This window comes from Parambassis ranga, chromosome 14, assembly GCF_900634625.1.
Source record: "Parambassis ranga chromosome 14, fParRan2.1, whole genome shotgun sequence".
In the NCBI taxonomy this organism is placed as follows: domain Eukaryota; kingdom Metazoa; phylum Chordata; class Actinopteri; family Ambassidae; genus Parambassis; species Parambassis ranga.
Genome location: NC_041034.1, coordinates 16715471 through 16739475, shown reverse-complemented (window position 1 = coordinate 16739475; position 24005 = coordinate 16715471). Strand labels below are relative to the sequence as shown.

At 42.2% G+C, this 24005-nt stretch overlaps 2 protein-coding genes across 6 annotated transcripts in view; one reads left to right on the top strand and one right to left on the bottom strand.

The window, feature by feature from the left end:
• Positions 1-12342, top strand: part of camkk1a (calcium/calmodulin-dependent protein kinase kinase 1, alpha a) — a 49534-nt gene extending 37192 nt beyond the window's left edge. The window contains exons 11-17 of one of the 2 annotated variants that reach the window (XM_028420946.1): positions 166-219; positions 445-518; positions 3009-3096; positions 6068-6196; positions 6919-7022; positions 8783-8830; positions 9167-12342. In XM_028420946.1, the coding sequence (XP_028276747.1) occupies positions 166-219; positions 445-518; positions 3009-3096; positions 6068-6196; positions 6919-7022; positions 8783-8830; positions 9167-9239 (570 nt within the window). In that variant the 3' untranslated portion in view covers positions 9240-12342. The remainder of the gene's footprint in view (positions 1-165; positions 220-444; positions 519-3008; positions 3097-6067; positions 6197-6918; positions 7023-8782; positions 8831-9166) is intronic. The other variant, XM_028420947.1, reaches the window with a different exon arrangement.
• Positions 12343-12346: 4 nt separating this feature from the next.
• p2rx1 (purinergic receptor P2X, ligand-gated ion channel, 1) lies at positions 12347-23244 on the bottom strand. 4 transcript variants are annotated; one of them, XM_028420950.1, is made up of 14 exons: positions 22704-23244; positions 19085-19229; positions 17528-17599; positions 17126-17195; positions 15903-15990; positions 15692-15772; positions 15261-15402; positions 15018-15163; positions 13923-14013; positions 13779-13844; positions 13589-13684; positions 13121-13226; positions 12961-13002; positions 12347-12867 (listed from the first exon to the last, which is right to left on the bottom strand). In XM_028420950.1, exons 1-13 carry the CDS (start codon positions 22838-22840, stop codon positions 12995-12997), a joined length of 1248 nt encoding a protein of 415 aa, XP_028276751.1. In that variant the 5' UTR covers positions 22841-23244; the 3' UTR covers positions 12347-12867; positions 12961-12994. The 4 variants fall into 4 exon arrangements, with proteins under 4 accessions (XP_028276751.1, XP_028276749.1, XP_028276750.1 ...); XM_028420948.1 differs by having other exon boundaries at positions 13137-13226; positions 22704-23243; XM_028420949.1 differs by having other exon boundaries at positions 13137-13226; positions 17138-17195; positions 22704-23243.
• Between the last annotated feature and the right edge of the window lie 761 nt (positions 23245-24005).

Sequence of the window (24005 nt, the reverse complement as noted above, 5' to 3'; positions counted from 1 at the left end):
TGACAGCAGACGCCCCCAAAAAACAATCTTAAAATGTCCCATAAATCACTGCATTGATTTAGGTCAGTGTGTTTGTCTGTGAAAGTGGGCGTGTGTGTTTCTGTGTTTTTTTAGCCTGCCTGCTGTTCAGTTGCATTTAATGTCACTGTTGCTGCTCTCTTAAAGGCGCTGGATGTGTGGGCCATGGGGGTGACCCTCTACTGTTTCGTCTTTGGGAAGGCAAGTCATCTATTCACACCTGATGCATATATTGTTACAAAAAAAGATGGACGCTGCACTACCTGTCACCTTTATTATTCATAATCATTCATTCTAATGAATGCCAGAGCCTGATTGCTGCTATTATATGTCATGGCTGTTTTCAGGTGTTCTCTGGTGCAGTCAGTAGATATTCTCTGCTCCTTCTTTGTGGTTCTCATTCTCTTCCCTCTGCTCCACCTGCAGTGTCCATTTATTGACGAGTACATATTGGCTTTGCACAATAAGATAAGGACCAAGCTTGTGGATTTCCCAGAAACGTAAGTCCATCTCCTTCACCCCCCCCCCCCCCCCCCCCCCCTTCTTTCTCTTTATTAAAAAAGACAGCAGTGGTGCTCCGGTCCACAGATGAAGCTGCTGGCTATAGCTGCTTTTTCTTTTCTTTGTTTTCTCTTTTTTTTTTCTTTTTGCACTTGCACAAACAGAAATGTGAACAGCTTGTCGCAGCATTCAGTGCCAGCACACAGTAAATGTCACCTGCATGTGATCAAAACAACCATTATAAAAGCAAATGGTAGGCTTCAGCAGCATGGACACATACAAGCTGCTGCGCCTCCCACCCCACAACATCTTCCATTTGCCTAAAAGGTTAAAGAAAAAAATGATATGAGGTCTTCCAGGGTGAAAAGACAAAGGGACAGATACGAAGCCAGAAAGAGAAGAGACAGCGTAAGGACAGGATGTCATTTCTGAGAAGGAAGGAAAATCTGTCGGTGTGTCTGCTCCTCATTTTTCTTGACAACCGTTCATTCATACATCACACTTGGAAGGTTTGTGTTGCTGGGCACCCAAGCAAGTGCAGAGTCCATGTTCAAAACTATAGACCCGCTGCCTCCTGCAGTAAAACTGGATAAAAAGCCCCCGCTCAGTATATGATGCAGATGTTTACAGCCTGCAGCTGAATCAATCTTTGGGAGTTGTTCATAAGAAAGATATAAACCTGCAGTCAGACACATTCTGAACAGGCGCTGCACTGTTTTATCAGAAAATGAGGCCATAAATAATTGAATGTATTTGCAAGAGGTGATGTCTGTTTGGAGAACCTAATGCAATTATATCCAGTGAACCGTCGGTGTGACCTTGAGTCTTATCATTAAAACACCACAGTTCAGCTGGAGGTTCCATAATGTGAAACGTAGCCACAGGGAAGGACATAATTAAAACACGTATGCAGGCGTAAATGTGCAGTGATGATGAAAATAATGACTGAATATTTGAACTGAATGTAGCCTTAACTCATGTTAACCCTTTGTGGAGACATTACTGGTAAGTGATATTAAGGTGACAATCTGAATCTCAGAATGCCGGATCTGCCGTGTTTCTGTATTTAACAATGATTATAATTCATCTTTATACATAACAATACATTTGGCTGGTTGCTTGTGTTAATTGCTCACAAGTCTGTTTTAACATGACGTCACCTGCAGAACATCTGAAGAGGTTTGTTAAAGATTTGTGAAGTGTTCTCGTTGGCCATCTTGGCAGCGTCTGAGCCCAACATGCACAAGGGTTAAACATCAGATGGCAGCTTCCCAGCTCTAACTCCAACTGGCCTCTGGCGCTTTCTCCATCCAATATACAGTGGGTACAGAAAGTATTCAGACCCCCTTTAATTTTTCAGTCTTTGTTATTTTATTGCAGCCATTTGCTAAAATATTTTAGCAAATGGCACACAGCACCCCATATTGACAGAAAACACAGAATAGTTACACTTTTGCAGATTTATTAACAAAGAAAAAGTGAAATATGACATTTGCTGTGACGCTCGTATATTGAACTCAGGTGCGTCCATTTCTTCTGATCATCCTCAAGATGGTTCTACACCTTCATCTGAGTCCAGCTGTGTTTGATGATACTGATTGGATTTGATTAGGAAAGACAGACACCTGTCTATATGAGACCTTACAGCTCACAGTGTGTGTTAAAGCAAAAGAGGATCATGAGGTCAGAGGAACTGCTCAGTAATAGAGCTCAGAGACAGAACTGTGGCACAGATCTGGCCAAGGTTATAAAAAATGTCTGCTGCACTTAAGGTTCCTAAGAGCACAGTGGCCTCCATAACCCTTAAATGGAAGACGTTTGGGACGACCAGAACCCTTTGTAGAGCTGGCCGTCCAGGCAAACTGAGTTATCAGGGGAGAAGAGCCTTGGTGAGAGAGGTAAAGAGATGAAGTCGGGAGATGGGAGAAAGTTGTAGAAAGTCAATGAAGGTGTAGAACCTTCACAAGGATGATCGGAAGAAATGGACAGCACCTGAGTTACATATATGAGCCTCACAGTAGGGTTGGGCGGTATTAAGGTATAAAGTTATACCCGCAGGGCAGAGAGAGAGAGACGGGCTCATACCAGTTTAATACCGCGGTGTGCTGCCAGCATGAAATTAAAAAAAAGTCTGTTCGCTATATGCATTTTTAAAAAAACTATATTAACTGAAAAAGATTGCTTGTCATGTTTCAGGCAGTTTATAATGCGTTTTACCTGCTGTGAATTGTAGGCTACAGCAGCACGGCGTGGTATTCACGTACACCGGGGTAAAAAGTGGAGGCCGTTTGATGGTGTCAAAATTTGGATACCGCCCAACCCTACCTCACAGCAATGATTTTAACAATACAAAGAGTGAAAAGGGGGGGTCTGAATACTTTCCATACCCACTCTACATGTCATTATCATAAGATGTGGGGCTGTCCATGTTTTCTTCATGTAGCTTGTAGAGAAGAAGCTGGTATCCAACAAACCTGTGTTCCCTGCAGGCCAAAGATCAGTGAGGAGCTGCGAACCCTGATCTTGCGGATGCTGGATAAGAACCCAGACTCCAGGATCACTCTCCCTGAGATCAAGGTAACACTGATGTAAAATGAGAGCATGGGGTTAGACACCAGTTGTTCAGGACAACAGGGAGGGAATTTTAACATGAGCATAACAAGAGGCTTTCATTGTTCTTATTAACACACAACACGGCTCTGCTAATCTCCTCTGTGATTGGCCTGTGAGACTCGGACCTCACTGTGGTGTATACAGCAGGCTTCATTAGGCATGCTGTGTTGCCTTTGGGCATGATGGAACCTGTCCGTCCCTGTGGAGGACCTAGGGGTGAAACCCAGTCTGAATGAGGGGCCGGGAGAGACCGGGCCCGGGACCACATTCCCTCGCTCCTCAGCGTGTTTCCATGACACTATCTAATCAGGTGTCAGTGAGTCATTTTTTCTTTCGCCAGAGACTCTTTGTTTGTGTTCGTGGAACAAGAGATAATGAGGCTGTCAGGCATGTCCACAGGCACAAAACACACACACAGGCATTTTTCTTGACATGACACGTTACAGAGACAGCTCAGCAAAACACTTTAAAATACATAATATAAACCACAGTTTTTTGCTTTGCAATGCCACACTCTCTGTTTATATTACTCCATATTCCAGCAAAACTGTTTACATAGCTACTGTAAAGGTGTGTAAAGTGGGCTCTTCTTTTTTGAGCCTGGGCAAACTGTTGGCTTGGTTTGTGTACAACACATAACAGGGTGTAAACAGGGAGAAGTCACAAACTGCATTTAAATTACTCGTATTCCATATAAAATTTACTAATACTGAACATGCATATAGTATACCGTAAACAGGGCCTAATTCAGAAGCTCTGTACACTGTGTGAGGTGTTGCTTTAGAAAAGTAAACTTGCAGAAAGTTGCCTCGGGTAACTCATGAATATTAGCATCCTGTCTGAGTCCATCATAAATCACACTGACACTCACTGATGTTTGTCATCCAGGACTAATGAAATTGTCTCTTATGCATTATAAAGAATTAGTTTTGTAAATGCTGATACATCACAAATAATTACTCTTTCTTAACACATGCAAGACAAAAAATTTGACATTTTGGCATGTCGCAGTAGGGAAAGCACATTAATGATGGCAGCATTTGACTCAGGACTTGACTTGGGAGGTCCTGCCTTAATAGAAATCAGCCATTATTAAATCCACCTGTGTTTTTTCTGCTGTGACAACCATGTTTGCCATACAAAAAAAAACACAATTAAAATGCAAAACCTGCAGTGATAATAGTCTAAATAAAAACACTTTTGAATGCTGTTGGAATAATCTTCGGTTTCTTCTTGTTGTACGTTCTACGTACTGTTAGAATAAAAAGAATAAAGCTGTGAGAGATAATACACAATATCTCAGTGTCAAGTCTAACAATGGATCCTGTGATCCCACTTTCATTCCATTCAATTCATTTTCATTTATATAGCACCTTTTACAATGTCTCTAGGTGCTTTACAGAGGCTAGGAGCCTGAACCCCAAGCAATCAGACAGTAACAAGAACAAAACTCTCTTTTAACAGGAAGAGAATGCTGAGAAACTATGTATTGTAGTAGCATTGTAGTTGTTGTAGCAGTAGCAGAGACCTGGTGTTCTATTAGAAATATATTGAACTGTTAGATCCTGAAGGTATGGAGGAGCTAGTCCATGTAGAGCCTTATATGTAAGAAGAAGGATTTTAAAGTATATTCTGAAATTTACTGAGAGCCAGTGAAGAGAAGCTAAGATGTATATGATCCCTTTGGCTGATTCCTGTCAGAACTCCTTCTGGATCAGCTGCAGGCTGTTAATGGAGTAATGTGGACATCCTGGCAATTTTGAGTTGCAGTAGTCTAGAAGTAACAAAAGCATGGACAAGTGTTTCAGCATCACTGAAGAGAGAGAGAAGACAGAGAGAGAGAGAGGATGCTCCTGATCTTAACAATATTACGGAGGTGAAAGAAGGTGGTTTTAGAGACCTGTTTAGTATGAGGGATAAATGACATGTGCCATAGTAACGTCATCCAGAGAGAGAATGTTAATCATATAATCTAGTTCTGAGATGTTTGGGGCCAAAAACAATGACCTCAGTTTTGTCCAAAATAATTGGAGGTCATCCAGTCCTTAATGTCCTTAAGACATGCCTGTAGTGACTAACGGCTCTGTTTCAGCTGGGTCATCAGCATAACAGGTTGATGCCGTGCTTCTGAATGATATTCCCTAGAGGGAGCATGTAGAGGGTGAACAAAGGACAAGCTGATCATAATGGTTTTGTCAAAGTCAGGATGACCTCTGTGGCAATAGTAGGACCATAGACTGTAAATAAAAATAGATGAATCACACAAACTCAGTGTGGAGGCTCAACCACCTGTCAATCAAAGTGGTCATGCCTGCTTTTAATTATGCATAACTGGACCTGGCTGTAAACATGTTTATTTCTGCTGTGAAGTGCAGCAACACAGGATTTTCAACAGATTTATTCACTTTAGGAGTCAACCTCAAGTGGCTGCCTGAGGAACTGCATTCCACATTAATTTCAGTTGTTAGCCCAAAGGATGTGAGATCCATTGATGGGTTAATATGGCCTCATGCCTGTTGGCACGCTCTGATTGGTTGGTGACCAGCGTGTGCTCTGTCATGTCTTTCAGCCAACACATGGTGAAAATTTATGACTCCATAATTGCCTAATGTGACAGAGCGGTTATTTTAAAGGTCACAGCTGTTTTCGCATTGAGGTTTTTGTAGCATAGTGATCAAACCTGATGGCTGCACAGCTGGTAGGAAAATCTGACATGTAAATCGGGCCTGTATACAGCCAGCAGTACCAGGGAATATATCCTTCTTCTAAACATTTGAAACATGAAGCAATACACATAGAGAACTGACAACTAAAAAAAAAGTCAATAATGGAAGCTGCAACCCTGACTGCAGGTCAAAGTTTTATTAAAGCTCCTCTGGGTAATAGTCATGTTATGAAACAGTCCTATTTTTCACTGCTGCCTGTCTGTGTTTAGATGGACCAGTGGGTGACCCAGGGAGGCACTGACCCCTTGCCTTTGGAAGAGGAGCACTGCTCGGTGGTGGAGGTGACGGAGGAAGACATCCAGAACTCTGTGAAGTTTGTTCCCAGCCTCTCTGCAGTGGTAAGGATCTGAGAGTGTCCTCCTTTCATGTGTCAAAGTGATGTATCTCAGCAGCTCGCTGAAAGCTCCTGTTTAACAGTCACTAGCATCTTGTTAACCATAATTGTGAGGAGAGCGACAAGGCAGCCTGGGTTACCTTCACAGAGGACAAGGTTGCTTTTGTTATTTTACAAGCCTGAAATAAATATAATGAATACGTCTTTATACTGCAATTTAAATAGTCTTTTTTTGGTTGATAACATGCCACATGCCCTGAATACAAAAAAGGCCTATACATGTCTTAAGGTCAGACAGCGGATACCCAAGTCTCAAACATGACACGTGGCTAGTTGTTGCTAACATAGGCAGCAACGATTCTACACTACATTAGCATTATTACCACTTCATTCTAATTATTAGCAGCAGGCATCCTGCTCACCATCGGACGCTGTAGATCACACACTGCGACACATGTCAGTGTTTCATCTTGGCATCAACTGATGTTTACATGCAAAGCTCCACTCATAAATAACTGTGTCTGATCAGTAAGACAGTCTGTACTCTGCCATCCGGCTGCATCTTAAATCCATGGTTACCAAGATGCTGAATATTTTCCAGGAAGCACATTTGTGATGTGTGCAGTTTATGGCACAAAAACAAAAAATCTCCCTCACAGTCATCCGTGTTTGTTTTTTCTGCGCCTCACACGCAGCTCAGAACATCTGTGCTTGTTCATGTTTCAGATCTTGGTTAAGGCCATGTTGAGGAAGCGCTCCTTCAGTAACCCCTTCGAGTGTCCGAGCAGACGAGAGGAGAGGTCCATGTCTGCACCCGGCAGCCTCCTCATGTAAGCACACACTGTCCAACTTCCTCACACCACCGTCTCTCTTTGCACACACTTATATGCCTCATCCATGAAGATGCAACTATACAGTCCCGATGTTATTTCCAATATGGCTTAAGATCCTGATGTAGATGGGAACTTCACACCTGTCTCCGCTCCTTGCTGCATCAGGTTAACTAGCACTCATTCTGGCAGCAGCAGCTGCTGCTTTGTGTTGCCATAGCACCATAATTCATTCTTTCATTGTATGCAGCGGAGCTTACAGCTTTTATAAGTGTTCCTTTGTGTGTTGCTTTTCAGCTTTCAAGGCTAGACGGATTCAGTGACACAGAGTGATACAGAGTCTCAGGCGGACCTCCTGTTTGCTGTTACATGGGTTGTAATCATCATGGGAGGAAACAGCCAATTGTCTCATCCTGTCCTGCAGATTTAACATATACAGCCAAAGGCAATTTGTAGCATCTATAGCGGTTTCCTGCTGTACCGCAGGCGCCTGTGGGACAATATTCTGTGTTAGTGTCCAGCAGACTGTGTCATGAAGATGGACTACCGTGGCGCAGGATGTGGAGCAGACTCTAATCTCCTATTGTGAGGGCTTTATTAGATGATTTCTTCTATATCTAGGCTGAGGTCTCCCCTGATACACTTCAGGCTGTCAGAGAGCTGCTGAGGTGAAGGTGTTTTCAGAGGACGTGTAGGAAATCTGAAATAATACTGCCCCCTGCTGGAAAACACAACACAGAGCAACACCAAAGGTTCATAAACATCCTGGAAAGGCTTGGAGTGGAATAGTGAGTGTGTGCAAGTACTGTCTGAGGACTAGCTTTCAGAGGAGAACTTTTCATCATGGGACCTTGTTATTGAACACATACAGGACCATTATCAAACACATTATACAGAACTGAGTGTTTTGGGAGATGCTCTGTTTCCAAGACAAAAAAAAGAAGTGTGTCAAATCAAAGTGAAAAATAAAACAATATATAGGAGTTTCCAACACACACATTGTACATTGTGGGATGGATGCTAAAATCACCCTAATCATCACATTCATGGATTAAAAACTTAAATTTACATCTCACGCCCAAATATGTCACCATATTCAATGCATATTAATATAATGGGATGTAACACTGTGAATGAATATGGCAGGCTGAACCCAGCAGTCACTCTGATGGTGATATTATAACCAGAAACCAGCATCAAGTTAAAGTGAGCACTAATAAACAAGATAGAAATAAGTGAGCTGACACTTTCATACAACATAGGGTTTTGATGTTTACGTTGAATCCTCCCATACATTGTAAATGAGCTGGTCCCCTCCATGTTTGTTTGTTAGCTTAACCTGCTTAGCACATGCAGTAATATTCTAGTAACATTTTAACTAGTCAGGTAGCTTAACAGTTTATCTTTCCCTCTCTGTTATGATCATAAAGCTTGGCTGAGATTGTGATTTTCTCTGTTGCGTTTGAAATGTCCAACCTTTGTGATCTAAATACAGTGTTAAACGTTCCTGTACAGAATCTTCAGTTATCCCTGATTATGTCACTATGACTTTGATGCCACCCAGTGTCCTTTTAAAAAATGTTAAAAAGCCTATGTCATCAGACGCTTACTTTAAAATGACATTATTTTATAATCATTATTGAATTATTGAATGTAAAATATCCACTCCTCACGCTGAGGAGGTGGCTCCTCTCCACCTCGGAGCTTGTCTTTGCCGTCTCACCTGTGACCTGTTCATCTTCTCTCCCACTGTGCTGCAGGGATTCGTGGCCCTTCCGGCCCTCTTTTAAACTTCACCCCTCACTCAGGTAACACTTTGTGCAAAGCAGTCTGCCACCCTGTCTGTCCCACATCTACCAGCCGCTGCGCCCATCATCATCTTAGACTCCTCAAGCTCTCGCTTATCCCCCACCCTGACAAGTGATGGAGCAGCCTTCCACCCAGCTGATCTTTTTTTTGTCGTGTCTCTGCTGCTGTCATTGAAATAGTGTGTTACATTGATAAAGCATCGTGTGTGTTTTTAACATTCATCCTTCGGTTGCAGGGCTGCATTTGGGGAGAGGCTGAGCATTTATATCTCTGCCCTCACTGCAGCTGTCCAGCTTGAAACGTGACTGACTTAACTTTCTCTCTGTCTCTTATAGAAAGGGCAGCACCGGGGACGGACCCAGAGAAGGAGAGCTGGAGGACCTGCATGAAGACGAGCCCTCCTCTTGAGTCTTATCAGCAGAGCTTTGTGTTAAACATCCCTCTGCTTCAACCACTGTGCGCTTCATACAACGTATCAATCTCTAGAACTCGAGGTTCTTTCTTTCTCGTCTTATTCTGATTTCGATCACTTTTTGCTCTCCGCTGTGCAGCCTCTGTTTGATCTACAGTGTTGCTTGTTTTAACCGTTCTACCACTGACTGCAGTGACTGGCACCAGTGAACCCACCAGAGGAACTCTTGGATCAGCGCGTGAGCACGTCTGGCAGCTGGCCCTACAGTCTGTAATGTGGGAAAATACTTTTTTCATGCACAGTGAATAATTAGGCCTCTTTATTAGACTGCTTACAGCCAATCACTAAAAGAAAAGAAACCCTCATTCAATACTCATCACAGACTTCAGCGTGTAAACGACACTGTGTCGTGTCTTCGGTGAAGAACAGGGCTGTGTACATAATGTCTGTGTGCATTGATATGTCATCACGCACCGTTCTCGTGTCTGTGTCAAGTCGTGTTGGTTGTGTTTAGAGGCAGCATATCCTTCTCTGATGGCATCTGTCGGAGGCTTCTTTTACTCTAAGTGACGTTCCCTGCTCTACGGTGTGTAATTATTTGCATTAGGAGTCATCCTATGCTTCTTTTTCTGCTCTGTTACATGTTGTTTATCTTTCGTTTCATATCATGGTGTACTGCCGGATTTGACAGGAGGGTATTGTGATAGAAATAGGAGTTTTTGAAGTGCATCTTGTTGGATGGAGTGTGTGAACAGACTGAAAAAAAATCTGCCTACACTTGAAATAATACCACTTCTATTTTCATTATACATATTCTTTGAGCATAAATAACCTCAGTGACCAAATTTAACTATACTGAGGGCTTACTTTGTTGTCTAAGGCTCCCACAATGTACATTATAGGTGACACTAAATTGGCTGTTAAGAGTGTGTCTGTCTCTGTTTACCTGTTCAATGCTAAAAGGCTGCAACCCTCTGCAGGAGTAAACAGGTGTAGCTAATGGATGGAAGGATGGATAGACCGATATCATCAGGTTAGGGTATTATTATGATAATTCACAGAGATACTGTCAGTACAGCCAAAAAACTTAAGATTGCACACAACTGAAGGCTTAATTTAACCATATCACCATGGTGATATAAGGTGGACCTATTTTATAAAGGTTTATTCCTTTGTTGTCTTAAAATGTTTGACTGCAATTTTGTGTTTTGTTTTAACTAAAGAAGAGGAAAATGTGAAGACTTCCTACCACACAAACCAAATAGGAAAGTTCCAACAAGATGGGAGTAGGCTCAGCATGCTAACCATGTGATATTACAAATGTTAGTCATGGATACATGAACAGGGAATACCATATATAAGCAGTTATTTGTTATTTAATGTGTATTTTAAGGTGGTTGGGTAGATCTGTTATGATGGTTGGGTTATTAGTTTGCATCAATGGTGTTGGTGTCATTGTGACCTCAGATCAATAATTATACTCCTCCATTCTGTCCCCTGTGGACAAAAAAAGACACGCTCAGCCAGCAGAGCACTTTGTTCACTTGAAAAGGAGCATTTCAATGATGCATTCTAGCCGCCAACAACATCCAACAATAACTTCTCCATCCACTTGAGTGTGCTGTCCGCACTGTGGCTGATTAGAACAGGAGGAGCGCAGCTCTTCATTCATCCTTTCCTGGTATCCTCCAGTGAAGGATGCTAGCTCGAGTACATGCAGACAGGGACTGGCAGAGTGATGTTTGTCGTGATGTGTTTAAGGACATGAGAGTCACCTTCATGCGGGTACTGGAGAATGTAAAACTTTAATGTACAGTGAGTGATTCAATGAAAGCCTGAACCAAAAAGAGTGACCTGACGTGTTATATGTGCTGTTTATATGTGCTGAAACACTCATTTTCTGAGAATGTTTTTTTTGTTTGTTTTTTTTATGATTGTTGCCATGTGTGGACATTGGTCAGTGTCAGAGGTGCAATATTGTCCTTGTTGTGATGTTGTCGTCATCCCCCTGCCGTCAGTGCACTCAGGCCACTTATCCTTTGTGTGTTTTAATTGTTGAACATGTTTAAATATTTGCACTTTTCCTGTTAAAGATACATATTACAATTATTGTGAATACATTCAACACTACAGGCTTTACTGTGTTTTTGATGCATTACACTTTGCTATCTATCTGCATGTAACTGTACTGCTACGTGGTCATTAAGATTTTTTTTTTTACTGTCTGTGTATAGAGACTGTAACAGCTGCAGAATCAGCCAATAATAGTTGTTTATGTTGTGAATATCCAGATTAGGAGAGAATCGTGAGTAGAGATTGTTCTGCTGAAAAGATGCTGAAACACTGTAAAACCCTCATATGAGGAGGGATGAGGAGGTGGGTCTGTGGTCAGGTTCCTCTTGGGACAGTGATGGATGCCCTCGAAGATGAAACTTTTGATGTTTCCTTTGTTTTCTTCCATCATTTGTACGTTCAAAGCGTGCATCCACAATCTAGGAATGAAAAGTGAATTTTAATGCTACTAGTAAAAGCGTTTGTTGCCCGTTTCTGCCCGTTTAACACTCAGAACTCAAACCCCTTAATGTCCTTGTTGGGGGGAATTGTGCAGCCTAGACGTGAGTTAATCTCTCTATTCAAATGCTTTCTCGCTTCATGTTGTTACTGCAGTGACAAGGATGAAAAATGACTCGGTGCAGTTGCCACGGCCACAGCACAGGAAGTGACAGGGCTATTTTTTTTTTATTTTTTTGTGTGTGATTTCAGGTCATAAGTATATCCAAAGGAGGAGGACTGTGGGAGTCTGTACATAATATAAAGTCAGGGATCACTGCTGTGTATGTGACTGTCCTGATGTGTGTCTGATGCGAGTCTGTGTGGTTTGTGTCGAAGGTGCCTGCCGAGTCCGTCTCGTGTTGTCTTTGTGCATATTTCTCTGAATGTACTCACCGGCTTGTCGTTAAAAACAGAAGCATGGCACATCCCTATGGAATGCAGTTGTTACACTGTAAATATGTACCAATATTATAAATAAGCTATTTTTTTGCATGCTTTTTTGTACACATAAACATAATCAAACACAATAAAAACAAAATGAAATCATACATCTTTTTGCACATCTTTTATTTGGACTGTTATTCACAGTGCACACACAGGGTGAATCACTCACATCCATCCGCACATTGTGTGTGTTACGTTGTTTTGACAGTGACACAGGTATAGTGGGGATTTTGTCTTCACACAGCAGCACTTAAGTGAAAGAAGGTCTCTTGTACATCCTTACATACTAAGGATGTGGAGACAGTTTAAGAGGTGGAGGTTACACCCAAAGTACGAACAAAAGTAAACTGAGCTACACCCGAAAAAGTACACACACAGCTGAGGTAGGCTGTGTGGCTCTACACACAGGACTCAGGATGGCTTTAAGAGTGGGAGGTTGCTGTTTAGATGTTGTTAAAGATCAGGGATCAGGAAGTGCAGGACATGTGGCTCTTTGTCATTTGACTGTGTCCTTTGCTGTTACAGTATATAGTCCATGTGTTTGTGTGTTTTCTTGGAGGATTTTATTGCGTAGTTCCAGTGCAGTACCCTTTTTAAAAAGCAGACTTGTTTTCTCCCAGGTCACTTCTACAAAGAAAAACAGACAGGAAATGATCAGGCGACACAGAAATCAAAGCACACTGGTTTCATTTTTCTGAAAGAAACATGTGAGCTGCGTACTTTCTCGTCTGACCCTGTGATAGCCGCCTCCGAGTCAGGATCCTGTAAGTCAAGGACATAGAGTAGAAGTCAGTCAGACCTCCAAGGCAGGTGCAGAAGGACACTCCTCATCGTGTCGTAATACATTCAAAATAAAAAGAATCTGCTCTGCTGTCCAGACCTGTCTGTGCACTCACATTGGACTTGCCAGGGACTTGGGCTTGTCTTGCATTTGCTTCAATGGTGTAATAGACGCTTGTGTCTAAACCGAGCGACTCGCTGTCCTGCTGTAAATACAAAATATCCTGCCTGTTTCAGTTACAGAGGGAAGCTGTCTGGGTGGGATAGGTGCAGATTCCATCTTCTATCAGATAAGTGGCTGCTCTGCACTGGGCAGAGGAGGCCCTGCACTCATCACGTATGTTATGGGAATAAACACAGCAATAATCTGATGGAGGGTGAAGGTTACTGCTACTGTTTGTTAGTGGGATTTGTGCCCGGGTTGCATGCAGGATTCAACTGTAATATATCTTAAAGTGGGAGGAAAATGACACATATGCTTGTGTCTGGACTGAGATAAATGCCTCTCTGCTGCCATCTTGTGTTCAAACTGAGTGATTTATGATATATTATAACACTTGGAGCTTACCTGAGCCGGCGTGTCTGTGTATTTAAATTTCATGTTCTTGTAAAATTCCCTTTTTGGTAGCAAATACAGCAGCACCAAGTCACAAACAACAGTGGCCTAAAGAGACAGAAAACATCAGCATCACATTAGTTTGTGAAACCTTTGTATGTGTGATCAAACATTACAGGTATAAATCAGAATGTTGATGTACCACTCCAAAAATGCCCACTCCAGAGCCTATAGCTGTCAACGTGGGGATGATGTCAAACTTCCGTGCCTGTGAAGGACACAGTGTCATTGATACACCATTCTATTTGATGATTTTTTAACTAAGACATTCATATAAAAATCTTACCAGTGACTGCACGATGATATCAAACCTGATGCCAAACACTTTGAGAAGGGTTCTTTTCTGAATTTTGTCCTCCATATAATGCTTTGCATACCTACAAACAGCCATGGGAATCATCACTGTTTCTCAAAGTACTGTAATATCAGTCAATAAATCACCTTCTATTCATACAGCCTGATTAGAATATAAATTGTTTTTTTTGTCATTGTTATAAATATAAACTGTGAAAGCCTTCCCATGCAATTACAGCATAATTAAGCCCTCGAGCTAATTAGAACTACTCCTAAATAATAGCTGTGTCTGTTTGTGAAGGCAATAAGCAGACTGGAGCGCATTAAACAACAACAACAACAACAACAACAAGTGGCATTATCTCAGAGCCACGCGTTATGCACTGAGAGTAAACACCATAAACCCCAGGCAGTCCGGACGCAGCAGACCAGAAACACAGCAATAATACAATAATAGGAAAAACAGGATTGGTGTTTGTTTTGCTTTTTGACAGTGTTCACAGCAATAGACTTTAAACAATAGATTTTTGGTACCATTTGCTTTGCGAGTGGAGATTTAATCATTGAAGCTAAAGTACCTGTGCCTCAACAAGCACATTATTAAAATATATACATAATTTCACATTTTACTGAGTGTGTTGGTCAAAATAGATGCATATTTCATAATGTCTAACTATATTTTTATGGAATTCAACCATGGTGCCTGAAAATCATCAATATTAGCCCCTGTCTCTTAAGGGCCCCTCTCCCTAAAAGCCCACATCACTCATCAGTTTCAAGTCTTTAAGCACCGCCTCTTACTGTTGCCAATGTGGAGGTTTAGAGTTCCTTATTAGAAGCGACTACATGTCAAATTGGTCCTGTCTGAGCCCAGTCTGAGAAATGAGAGTGGACAGCAGCAAAGATTTCAGCAGGGCGCCTTTGTGACCCTTCACCTGTCTCTAACTCAAGCTACTCTAACCACGCTGACACCATCCTCTAGCTAATGCCTGTCTCCACAAAGTGTATGCTGTAAGAGTTAGTGCTAAGAATACAAAGTGTACATGTATTGATATTCATGTTAATCCAGTGCAGTATATTGACACACCTGAAGTTGTAGCCTACTGACGCTTTAACATCCTCCTTCTCACCGGGGTTTCCGTACAGGGCGTGGAAGTGGTACTCTGGTTCACACTGTTTTATATCCATATCCAGGTTACATGTCCACTCAACCACAATGCCTATGGCCCCTCCCTGTCAGGACACAAACACATGATACACACAGTCCACATATACAGAAAAAGATCAATGATCCTTTCTATAGGAAATGATCTTGTGCAGCCAAACTTACCTCTTTAGCTATTGTTTTAAAGTTGAAGCCAGACAGTTTGATTATGTCTCCCAGTTTGAATATGGGGCAGAGCGGATCCTTCTTTGGATCATATAGGCATTTGCCGATGTAGTCACCATCTATGCTCTCCACCAGGTTACTCCTGGAAACACAATCAGACGTTACAGAAGACCAGTAACATTACTCCCACTTTTGGGCAAAACAAACACCAGCTTTTTCTTTTCCCACAACGCATTTCAGTGAAATCTTTCATTAGATAAACATCTTGATCTTTACGAGTCAGTACCAAAGAAAAAAGACTGGCTTTCAAATGTGGGAAGTCCCAGCCCACACTCAAGTCTCAACAGAACGTTGATCTGCTTTTATGGTTACATGCCAAACCCATCTTATTTTTGTGTTGCTCTAAATCTGACATGAATGAGCTGCATCACCTTTTGACGCCAAATAAGGGGAAAGTTACAGAGTTTTTGATGAACAGGGTGTAGTTCTCTGCAGACATCAACAGAGGAGGACTGTAAGGGGAGAGAGGAGAAAGTCAGCCGTCACAGAGGATATTCGTCCAAACAAACGTCACAGAATCATCACAGATTCTATCGTCATAAGTTGGTGTTGTGGAATGAATCATTCATTGTGTCCGCTTACTCTGGTATGCTATGATCGTCCTCGACCGGGCACCAAGCCAACACCTCGCAGGTTTTGGTGGAGTTCACACAGACTCCAGTCATTTGTCCTTCAATAAAAGCACACAGTGTATCATTAGAAAGAAAAGTAGGAATTGGAGCATCAGGCAAAACATACATTTCTAGTAGCAATGGAAATAAGAAGCAGCTATATCATGAAAGTGATTTTAAACATTTCATTTTCTGCCTCCACTTCTGATCTTATCTTGAATTAGCATCAACTGCAGAAAGCAAGATATAAAAGTGAAGCAAAGCAAACGCTGGAATAGGCGTTTCCTTTATCTGGCCCTGATCCTAACATTCTCTCCATGATTAGCGCTGCTGCTATCAGCCGTTCCTATCGCGCTCGGGATGAGTTCATAGACAGTCCTCCAGCAGATCATTCGGTTACCCTGCTTCAGTCTCTGACCTTTTACTGAAGCCCATCAGTCTGTTTAGCTACAGGGATGCTGCCACGTGTTTATTGTTCTGTGAGCGCGGGGCCAGCTTGCCGCCTTTAAAGGGACGCTGGCACCTGAAGGAGAATTTGACTGGTCTGAAACAGACAGATCTGAAGGTCTTATTGAAGTGGATGTAGGACAAAGAGGACTTGAAAGGCTCAGACTCTAACCCTTGGACAGATGGAGGACAATAAACCGCTCTTTGAACCCATGGTAATACTGTATATGTTTGGACCTATTAAAAAGCTGGTGTCTGATGGGTTATTTGTTTATTTTTTATGACTGATGTCCACAAAACTCATATGTATGTGAGCCAACATCTGTTTCTATGGTTACATATAAACATGCATGGGTCTGCTTGCTTAAGGAGGGGCTTCACTTGCTGGCTTCACCGATCAAGAAGCCATAATATGAACACACTTACTGAATGTTGATTTAACCAGTGTGTGAGTTTACCTTCACAGTGAAGAGTCAGCTCTGGTTTACTTTAGATTCTACTGCGTGAGACTAACTGTACTCAAGATCTACTCTGCCCCTTCTGCAAATACTGCTTCATCACCTGACAACCACTATCTCTGTCAGTGCATCATTGACTCTCTGGCTTTTCAAAGTCAGTCATTCTGACCTTAAATAAAACACAGTGAGACAACAGGAAGTCAAGGATGTGCACAGATGCCAGTTTGGCGCAGACGGTTACTCAGTGAGGACTGCTGCGGTCACACACTGTCAGGCCGTCAGGATTTACCATGTCCCGTACGTTTGAAAGCCCCTACTTCACAGTCGGAATCCGAGCTGCAGTTGTGCTTGCCTTCGAGCTGTCACAGACAAGAGATCAGGGTCAGTGTGTACACACAGCAATGGAATGAGGATGTGAAGAGAGACATGTCGATTGTTAACTTCTCCATTCAATCCAGCACTCTACAGCTCATACAGGCTGCTGTTTGAGCCATCTTTCTCCTTCTTTTTTTTTTTTTGGGGGGGGGGGGGGGGGGGGGGGGGAGCCAATTACCCAATTACCCAAACAGCCTTGGAATGAGATGCAGTTTCCGTTTTGTTTTACTATTTATGGCAGTGTGTAAGTCAGAGGAAGAGGAGGAAACAAGGAGAAAGAACAGAAAGAAGAAAAGGGTGAACATTTGTCACATACCTCTGGACACTTTCCCATCATCTGACCTTCAGTTATGATGTAGTTAGTCATCACTACAAAGGATGAGTCGCCCTGATGTAAAGGGAAAGTGTATTTATTCTCATACATGTACAGTACAAGTCAGGTAATACACCAAGCAGCTGGTGTTATGCAACACGTTATTCTTAATTGTAGGCAGATTGTCAAACATTGATCTGCCGTCGCCCCGTGGTGACTTTTCATTTTTGTGTCATTTTTACTTGTGCTTTCGATTGTGTTTATAGTTTGTTTATATTTTAATAGTCATGGGAATGAAGGTGGTGACATTACAGTCCGTATAGGGAGGAGGTTGATGGATGGCTCATCAGGTGAATGAAAAAACTTTGTGTTTGTGTAGGTAGCACCTTTCTGTGGTTGTGCAAATATAGAGCGCCTAAAATCTACTGTGGATGGGGCGTGACTCGTTACCATAGTAATTGCCTCATACATGCTTTTACCATGAGTATTTTAACACCTATATCTAACCTAAGCTCAAGGAAAATTACAGTGATGTAGCCATAGTGCAAAAGGTGACATGAGCCTCTGACGTTACATCATATCCACCATCTGCTGTTTATAACCTTTGGACAGAGCAAAACTAGCTGTTTCCATTATTGCTGGTTAAAACCAGCTAACAGCTGCTAGATGCAGCATTAGATTGTATTGTAATTGCATGATGGTTTAAGAATAAAAGGCGCATGTGCATCTTCTCTTTGACTTGAAGCCATTGTTTTGAGTACCTATTCTTATGGATGTTAAAAAATATATTGTTTGTTTTATATCCATGGGAATGTTCCTGTTGAAATGGAAACAAGCACTGAATCCTCTATTACAAGTATTAAACTTTATGGTCATTGTGACTTAACAATGGCATCTTTGAAGGTTTAAAGTGATGAACTAAAACAATGGCCGCCTGTGAGGCGGTCACACAAAGAGGTGGATTTCAGAATAATGCTGCTGATGTTGATACTTACTTGATCAAAGTATGTGATGAAGTAAAATGACCTTTTCATACAGTTGGTTTGGCTTATTGCACTAAAGCATGTGCTTATCCTGCTGTGAATTAAAAAGGCCCACACCCACGCCTCAAAGCAAACATGAAGCCTTCATTGTCTCTTCTTTATTTCTTCCCACAGATAACAGGACTCGGGGACATTTCAGGTAAACACAGAAATGTCCTGATTGGTCGGCCGTTTGTTTAACCGTTGCACACAATGACTTCTGGAAGGCATGGAGACACCTTCATGATGACCCAGGGTTTGGATGCAGCTTCACAGACCTGCAGTAACTCCATTCTTCACCGATGTTTTATGGTGTTTTTAATCTTTATGATGATGAGTTTTGACATGACTTGTCTGACTCAGCTTGATGATTGTGTATTCTGACAGTTTGATTCATGGACTGTAGCTGTGAACTTCATGACATAAACCCAGATTTACTATAACAATGGTCACTGATTGCAGTAGGTGTAAATGAAATTCTCTGATGGGCACATATTAAGTGTTCATGCATATTTTTTGAAGACTTCAGCCCACCAACCTGAGAAGGGAATACGTAGTCGGCCACATCCCAGACTCTCTCGTATCCACTGGTGTTGGTGTAGCCCACTCCTTTCATTTTGGTGAAGACTGAGCTGATGGCCGTGTCTGTGGACTGGTAACCTTTCTCGTAGATGAAAACCCACCTGTGCGAGACACAGAGAGCATTCTGTCAGCACCTCAGACTCCCACTTCCTCCCCCTTCATCAGGTTGCATGCATACAGGTGATGGTGTCGTGGTCATGTGACATCATTAGAACTGTCTGTTTACTACCAATGGAACAGATGTGACATATTGAAACTCAGATAAACACCAGTGTTAAAATATAAGGAAAGACTCCTGAAAGGAGCAAACCATTCAATAAGTTGAAAGCAGCTCCGATCAGTGGAGATACAGAGTCTGCTGCTGATAGCAGTCCTAAAGCATCTAAATGTCGTATTAAAATGTCAACTTAGATGTCATTTAGCACACTTATTTGAAGACTATTGGCACCACTTGTGTCCCATTTCCAAATGTCTCTGATGTTCTGAGAAAGAGTTGGTTTCAATTACATATTCAGATATGCTCTTCACATAAATGGCATGTTTCTAACCACAGCAGTACAGCTCTGGAAGAGTGTTTCCTCATCAGTCACACACCAGTGATGGCAGAGATGTGTCAAGGTATCTCGCCTGAGGCTAATGTAAGCTTTTTATTTCTTAAGATGATGAGTTTTGCTGATAATGTTCCACTAATGTGAACAGAATGCAGGTTTGAGCTCATATTTCTCATTGTGCAATGAACGTACAGTTAAGGAATAATGATTTGAATCCCTGCTGAATTTGTTAGTTTGTCCACTAACAAAGAAATGATCAGTCTATCATCATTTCAGTGATAAGTATTTAAACCCTTCCAAAACCTTTGTTGCAATCACAGAGTTCAGATGTGTTTTGTAGTTGGCCACAAGGTTTGCACACATCTAAGAGGGGGATTCTGTCCCACTCTGCCCTGGAATGGTGGACAAGACAAGACTGTGGACCTACACAAAGCTGGAATGGGTCTTGTAGCCCATTGTCCCTGACATCCTTGGAAAGCTCTTTGGTCGTGGCCATAGTGAAGAGTTTGGAATCTGGATTGATTGACAGCTTCTGTGGACAGGTGTCTTTTATACAGGTAACAAGCTGAGCGGGCTCCCAGTGTCAGCTCCTTACCTGTATAAAATACACCTGGGAAAAGAAAGCTTGCTGATTAATCGAGGATCAAATACTTATTTCATTCATGGAAATGTGAATTGATTTATAACTTTTTTTAAATTGATTTTTTGTGTTTTTTTCTGTTCAAAAAAGCTATTGCAATGATAGACTGATCATTTCTTTGTTAGTGGGTAAAAACATCAGTAGGGGTTCAAATCATTCTTTCCCTAACTGGCCTATTGTAGTGGCAGCAGTATATGCAATGCTTTGTAATTTTATTTGTACTACTTTCTATTCCTGTGTTTTATGTGGTCCACAGAGAGTTGGTATGTTGGCTATTTCTTCCTTCTCTCAAGTGTGATGAAAACACATGGCATTCAGCCATGTTTCGGTTTAGGTGTAGTAACAGGGTTACTCAATAAATGCTGTTGAAATGATTTTCCAGTGAACTAACAGTGTTTATGGCCAGGTGTGATTTGATTTTTTGCACATTCCTGCCCTGAAGCAACCACCCACAACAGCAGGCTGGTGCTTGCCAGTGTGACTAGATGGGACACCGTCCTGGAGTCTTTGACTGAGCTGTTCATGTGAGGGGTGAAGCAGCTCTTTAGATGTAGCCTTTATAGGCCAAAGCTAAAAACTCCCAGCATATCTCCTGGTTTAAAGGCATTTTTCTTTACACACTGTTTGTCTGGATGCAAACCGCACTTATGTCAAGAAGAATGATGATGATGATGTCTGCAGAGTGAAGCTTCTCATTGTGCTGCTGTGTATATGCCAGAAGGTATGGGCAACAGCTGGTCCGCGCCGGGAAGATACTGTATGTACACACAGTCACACTCTCTCTTTGTCGAACATGCAGAGCTATTTTATATAGGGTGTGAAAAGCAATTAACCGCTGGCAGGCAGCCCTGCAGGACAGCGTGCGTAGCAGCACATGTTCATTTGTCTGTGGACAATGGAAGCACCTCGCAGCGCAGGCGAACAGAAACATTTTCAAACCACAGTGAAATAAAGTATGCACAAAACTTCACCGCAATTTCTATCAGCAAGGCAAATCAAATTATATGAGCTGGAGCTAACATCAGAGGGTGTGTGGAGAGAAAAATAGAGCACATTAATGGAATAAAGAAAGTGATGAGCATGGAAATAATGGAAGGATCTTCCGTAGCAGCAGTCTAAGTGAGATTTGTATCAGGACGCTACACACACACACACACACACACTGGGGTGTTGAGATTAGTCTTTGACAAAGACAAATTAGAACCAGAAAAATACATCAACCTTCATGGAAACGCAAGAGTGCCGAGGAGCTAATTAAAAGACTAGTCAGTGTGGTTTTTGTTCGAGCATCTGTTCTTCCTCTGCTGCTGGATTTTATTAAGTGATTTCACCACCATTGCTGTGCCAATAATGGCTCATTTAATGTACGGATAAAGTAAAGGTTATGAACCACTGTGCATTTTTATTAGTTTTGGATTTAAGTGTGTATTTTTAGCAGCCATCCTGAAACACGCTGACAGGACAGGCTGTGGTTCTCAGGTTAACCTTTGCCCTGACCTGTCCACCACACTGCTCGAATCTTGAAGACAGGAATGTGGACAGTTTTATAATCACATCTCCTCTCATACACATCACCGACCGACCTTATTATGGCCCGATGGCTGCTGAGGGCAGGTGACAGAAAGGGGAAAGGGGGCGGAGGAGAGAGTGATTCGTCAGGCACAGGGAGACTTGACAAGATGTTTTTGAACCACGCTGTGGCTGTCCCTTCAGTGCACAGTGCACATTAAAACCACATTATGAACTTTTCAGACTGTAGAGAGTACACAGCCTCAGAGCCAGCAGTTCTATCTAACATCTAACCTCCCCATCAGCAAGAATTGAATTTGCCTCTCATTATTCCAGTTTCCATCAACAACACCAGGGAAAGGTGACATGGCTCTGTGCTGTTTGGCAGTGACCTGGGCAGCCGTTGATCAGTGCTAGCACATGCCTCAGCGTGTTCATCATCACACACGGCTCCCTACATTCCAAAGCTCAGAGGTATGGAGGAGAAAAAAATCACACCCACAAACAAACAGTACATCGCAATGTGCTGAGGTTTTTGTTTTTACTTGAAAGTGACATTTAACCTGTCTTATCTGGCCTCATGTTCCGCCTGTCAGTCTTTGCTCTTACATCTGTTCATTTGCAGTAGGCTACCGGTTTGCTGTGTCAACACTACCTGGCAGCATATCTCTCTCACCCACAGAGGCATATAAGACATCTTCCATTCATTCTTTGGTATAAGCATGGAGATTTAGCCCAAAGCAGCCAAAAGAATGTTGTATGGTCTCGCTAATGGGTCATTCCATGGCAAGCACAAACATGCAAAAGAATGTAAACACTCTCTGCATGCAGGTCAGCGGAGAAAGAAAAAAAAGTAGAGAATGTCTTGGTCTTACCCAATGATGTAAGCCAGAACCCCCAGCTGGATCAGCCGGCACACCACTCCCACCCTCCTGTTCCTCACCAGCACCTGCCGAGGGGTCTCGTACTCGAAGAAGAAGTCAGAGAGGGCATTGGTGATTTGGTTCCTCATCTTGTGAGCCACAGACAAGATGCTCTGTCTCTCTCTCCCTCTCTCTCTCTCTCTCTCTCTCTGTGTTCACCCCACTTGCATATAAATACACCCAGGGATCCCCTTCTCCCCCCCTGCTGGCTGCCTTTGCCTTGTTCCTCACTCGTGCAGGGGTCCTCTGCCGTCTGTCAAGAGTGACGTCTGCCTCGCTTCATGAAAAGTCCTGAAGTGTAGGGCTTCCCCTCTCTGTCTCTCTCTCTCTCTCTCTCTCCCTCTCTCTCTCTCTCTCTCTCTCTCTCTCTCTCTCTCTCAGGTCATCACACGCCCCACTCTGTCACATGCATCTTTCCTGTATCTTCAGGCTCAACTCGTACTGAAAGTTTCAATAGCCTAACAGTTGCTGAACACACACACACACACACTGGACCTCCTCCTCTCTTTGTGCAATCAAACCTTATCTTCCCCGCTGACACTCTTCTTCCTGCATGCAAGGCAGAGATAGAAGGCGCACAAGCTCCACACAAACACTCAGTGTGTTTTTTTTTTTTTTTTACAATCGGCTTGTTTGCCTGCTCTCGTGTCACCATTTTTTCAGGCATTAAGCCTTCTTAAGTTTTATCATTTCGTGTGTGGGGGCATGCAGACAAACACTCAAGAATCCACTCCTTCTCCTTTCATATGCTGAAAGTACTTTGCTTTTAATCTTTACTCTCAGAAGAAGTAAAGAGGCAAATGTACAGCTGTAAAGCAAAACCGTCGCTTATTAGGAATAAATACATATATATATAAAAATATAAAAGTGTTTTATATCAGAACAATATTCATGGCATGGTGCTTCCTGATCTCCTGAGATTAGTAAAGGGGACATCTTATTTTGGAATCATGTTTGAAATCCAAATCTAAATCTGGTTAAAGCCTGGTCTATAAAACACATTTAAATGCATGGTGGGAATTGTCATAAAATGGTCATGTCTAGAATTTGGTGGGATTGAAAGGATTTGGCAGGATTGTAAGGATTTTACAAGGATTGTAAAAAGGCTGTATCAATGGTTACACACTGCTATAGGGAGTTAAATGGCTCATCAACATAACATGACACAGACATCAGACATTGCTCTGTGTTTACTATATGATAATCTATTATTGAATGACCAAAGTGTGGGTAGTAATATCTGCAGTGTACATG

Bases quoted from the DNA above. Each gene is read 5' to 3' on its own strand.
- p2rx1 (XM_028420948.1), bottom strand. From the start codon at position 22,840: ATGAGGAACCAAATCACCAATGCCCTCTCTGACTTCTTCTTCGAGTAC. The intron at 15,991-17,125 runs GTAAATCCTGAC...CTTTTATTGAAG, and splicing joins TTTCAAACGTACGGGACATG to GACAAATGACTGGAGTCTGT. The intron at 13,227-13,588 runs GTAAGCTCCAAG...TTGTATTTACAG, and splicing joins ACACAGACACGCCGGCTCAG to CAGGACAGCGAGTCGCTCGG.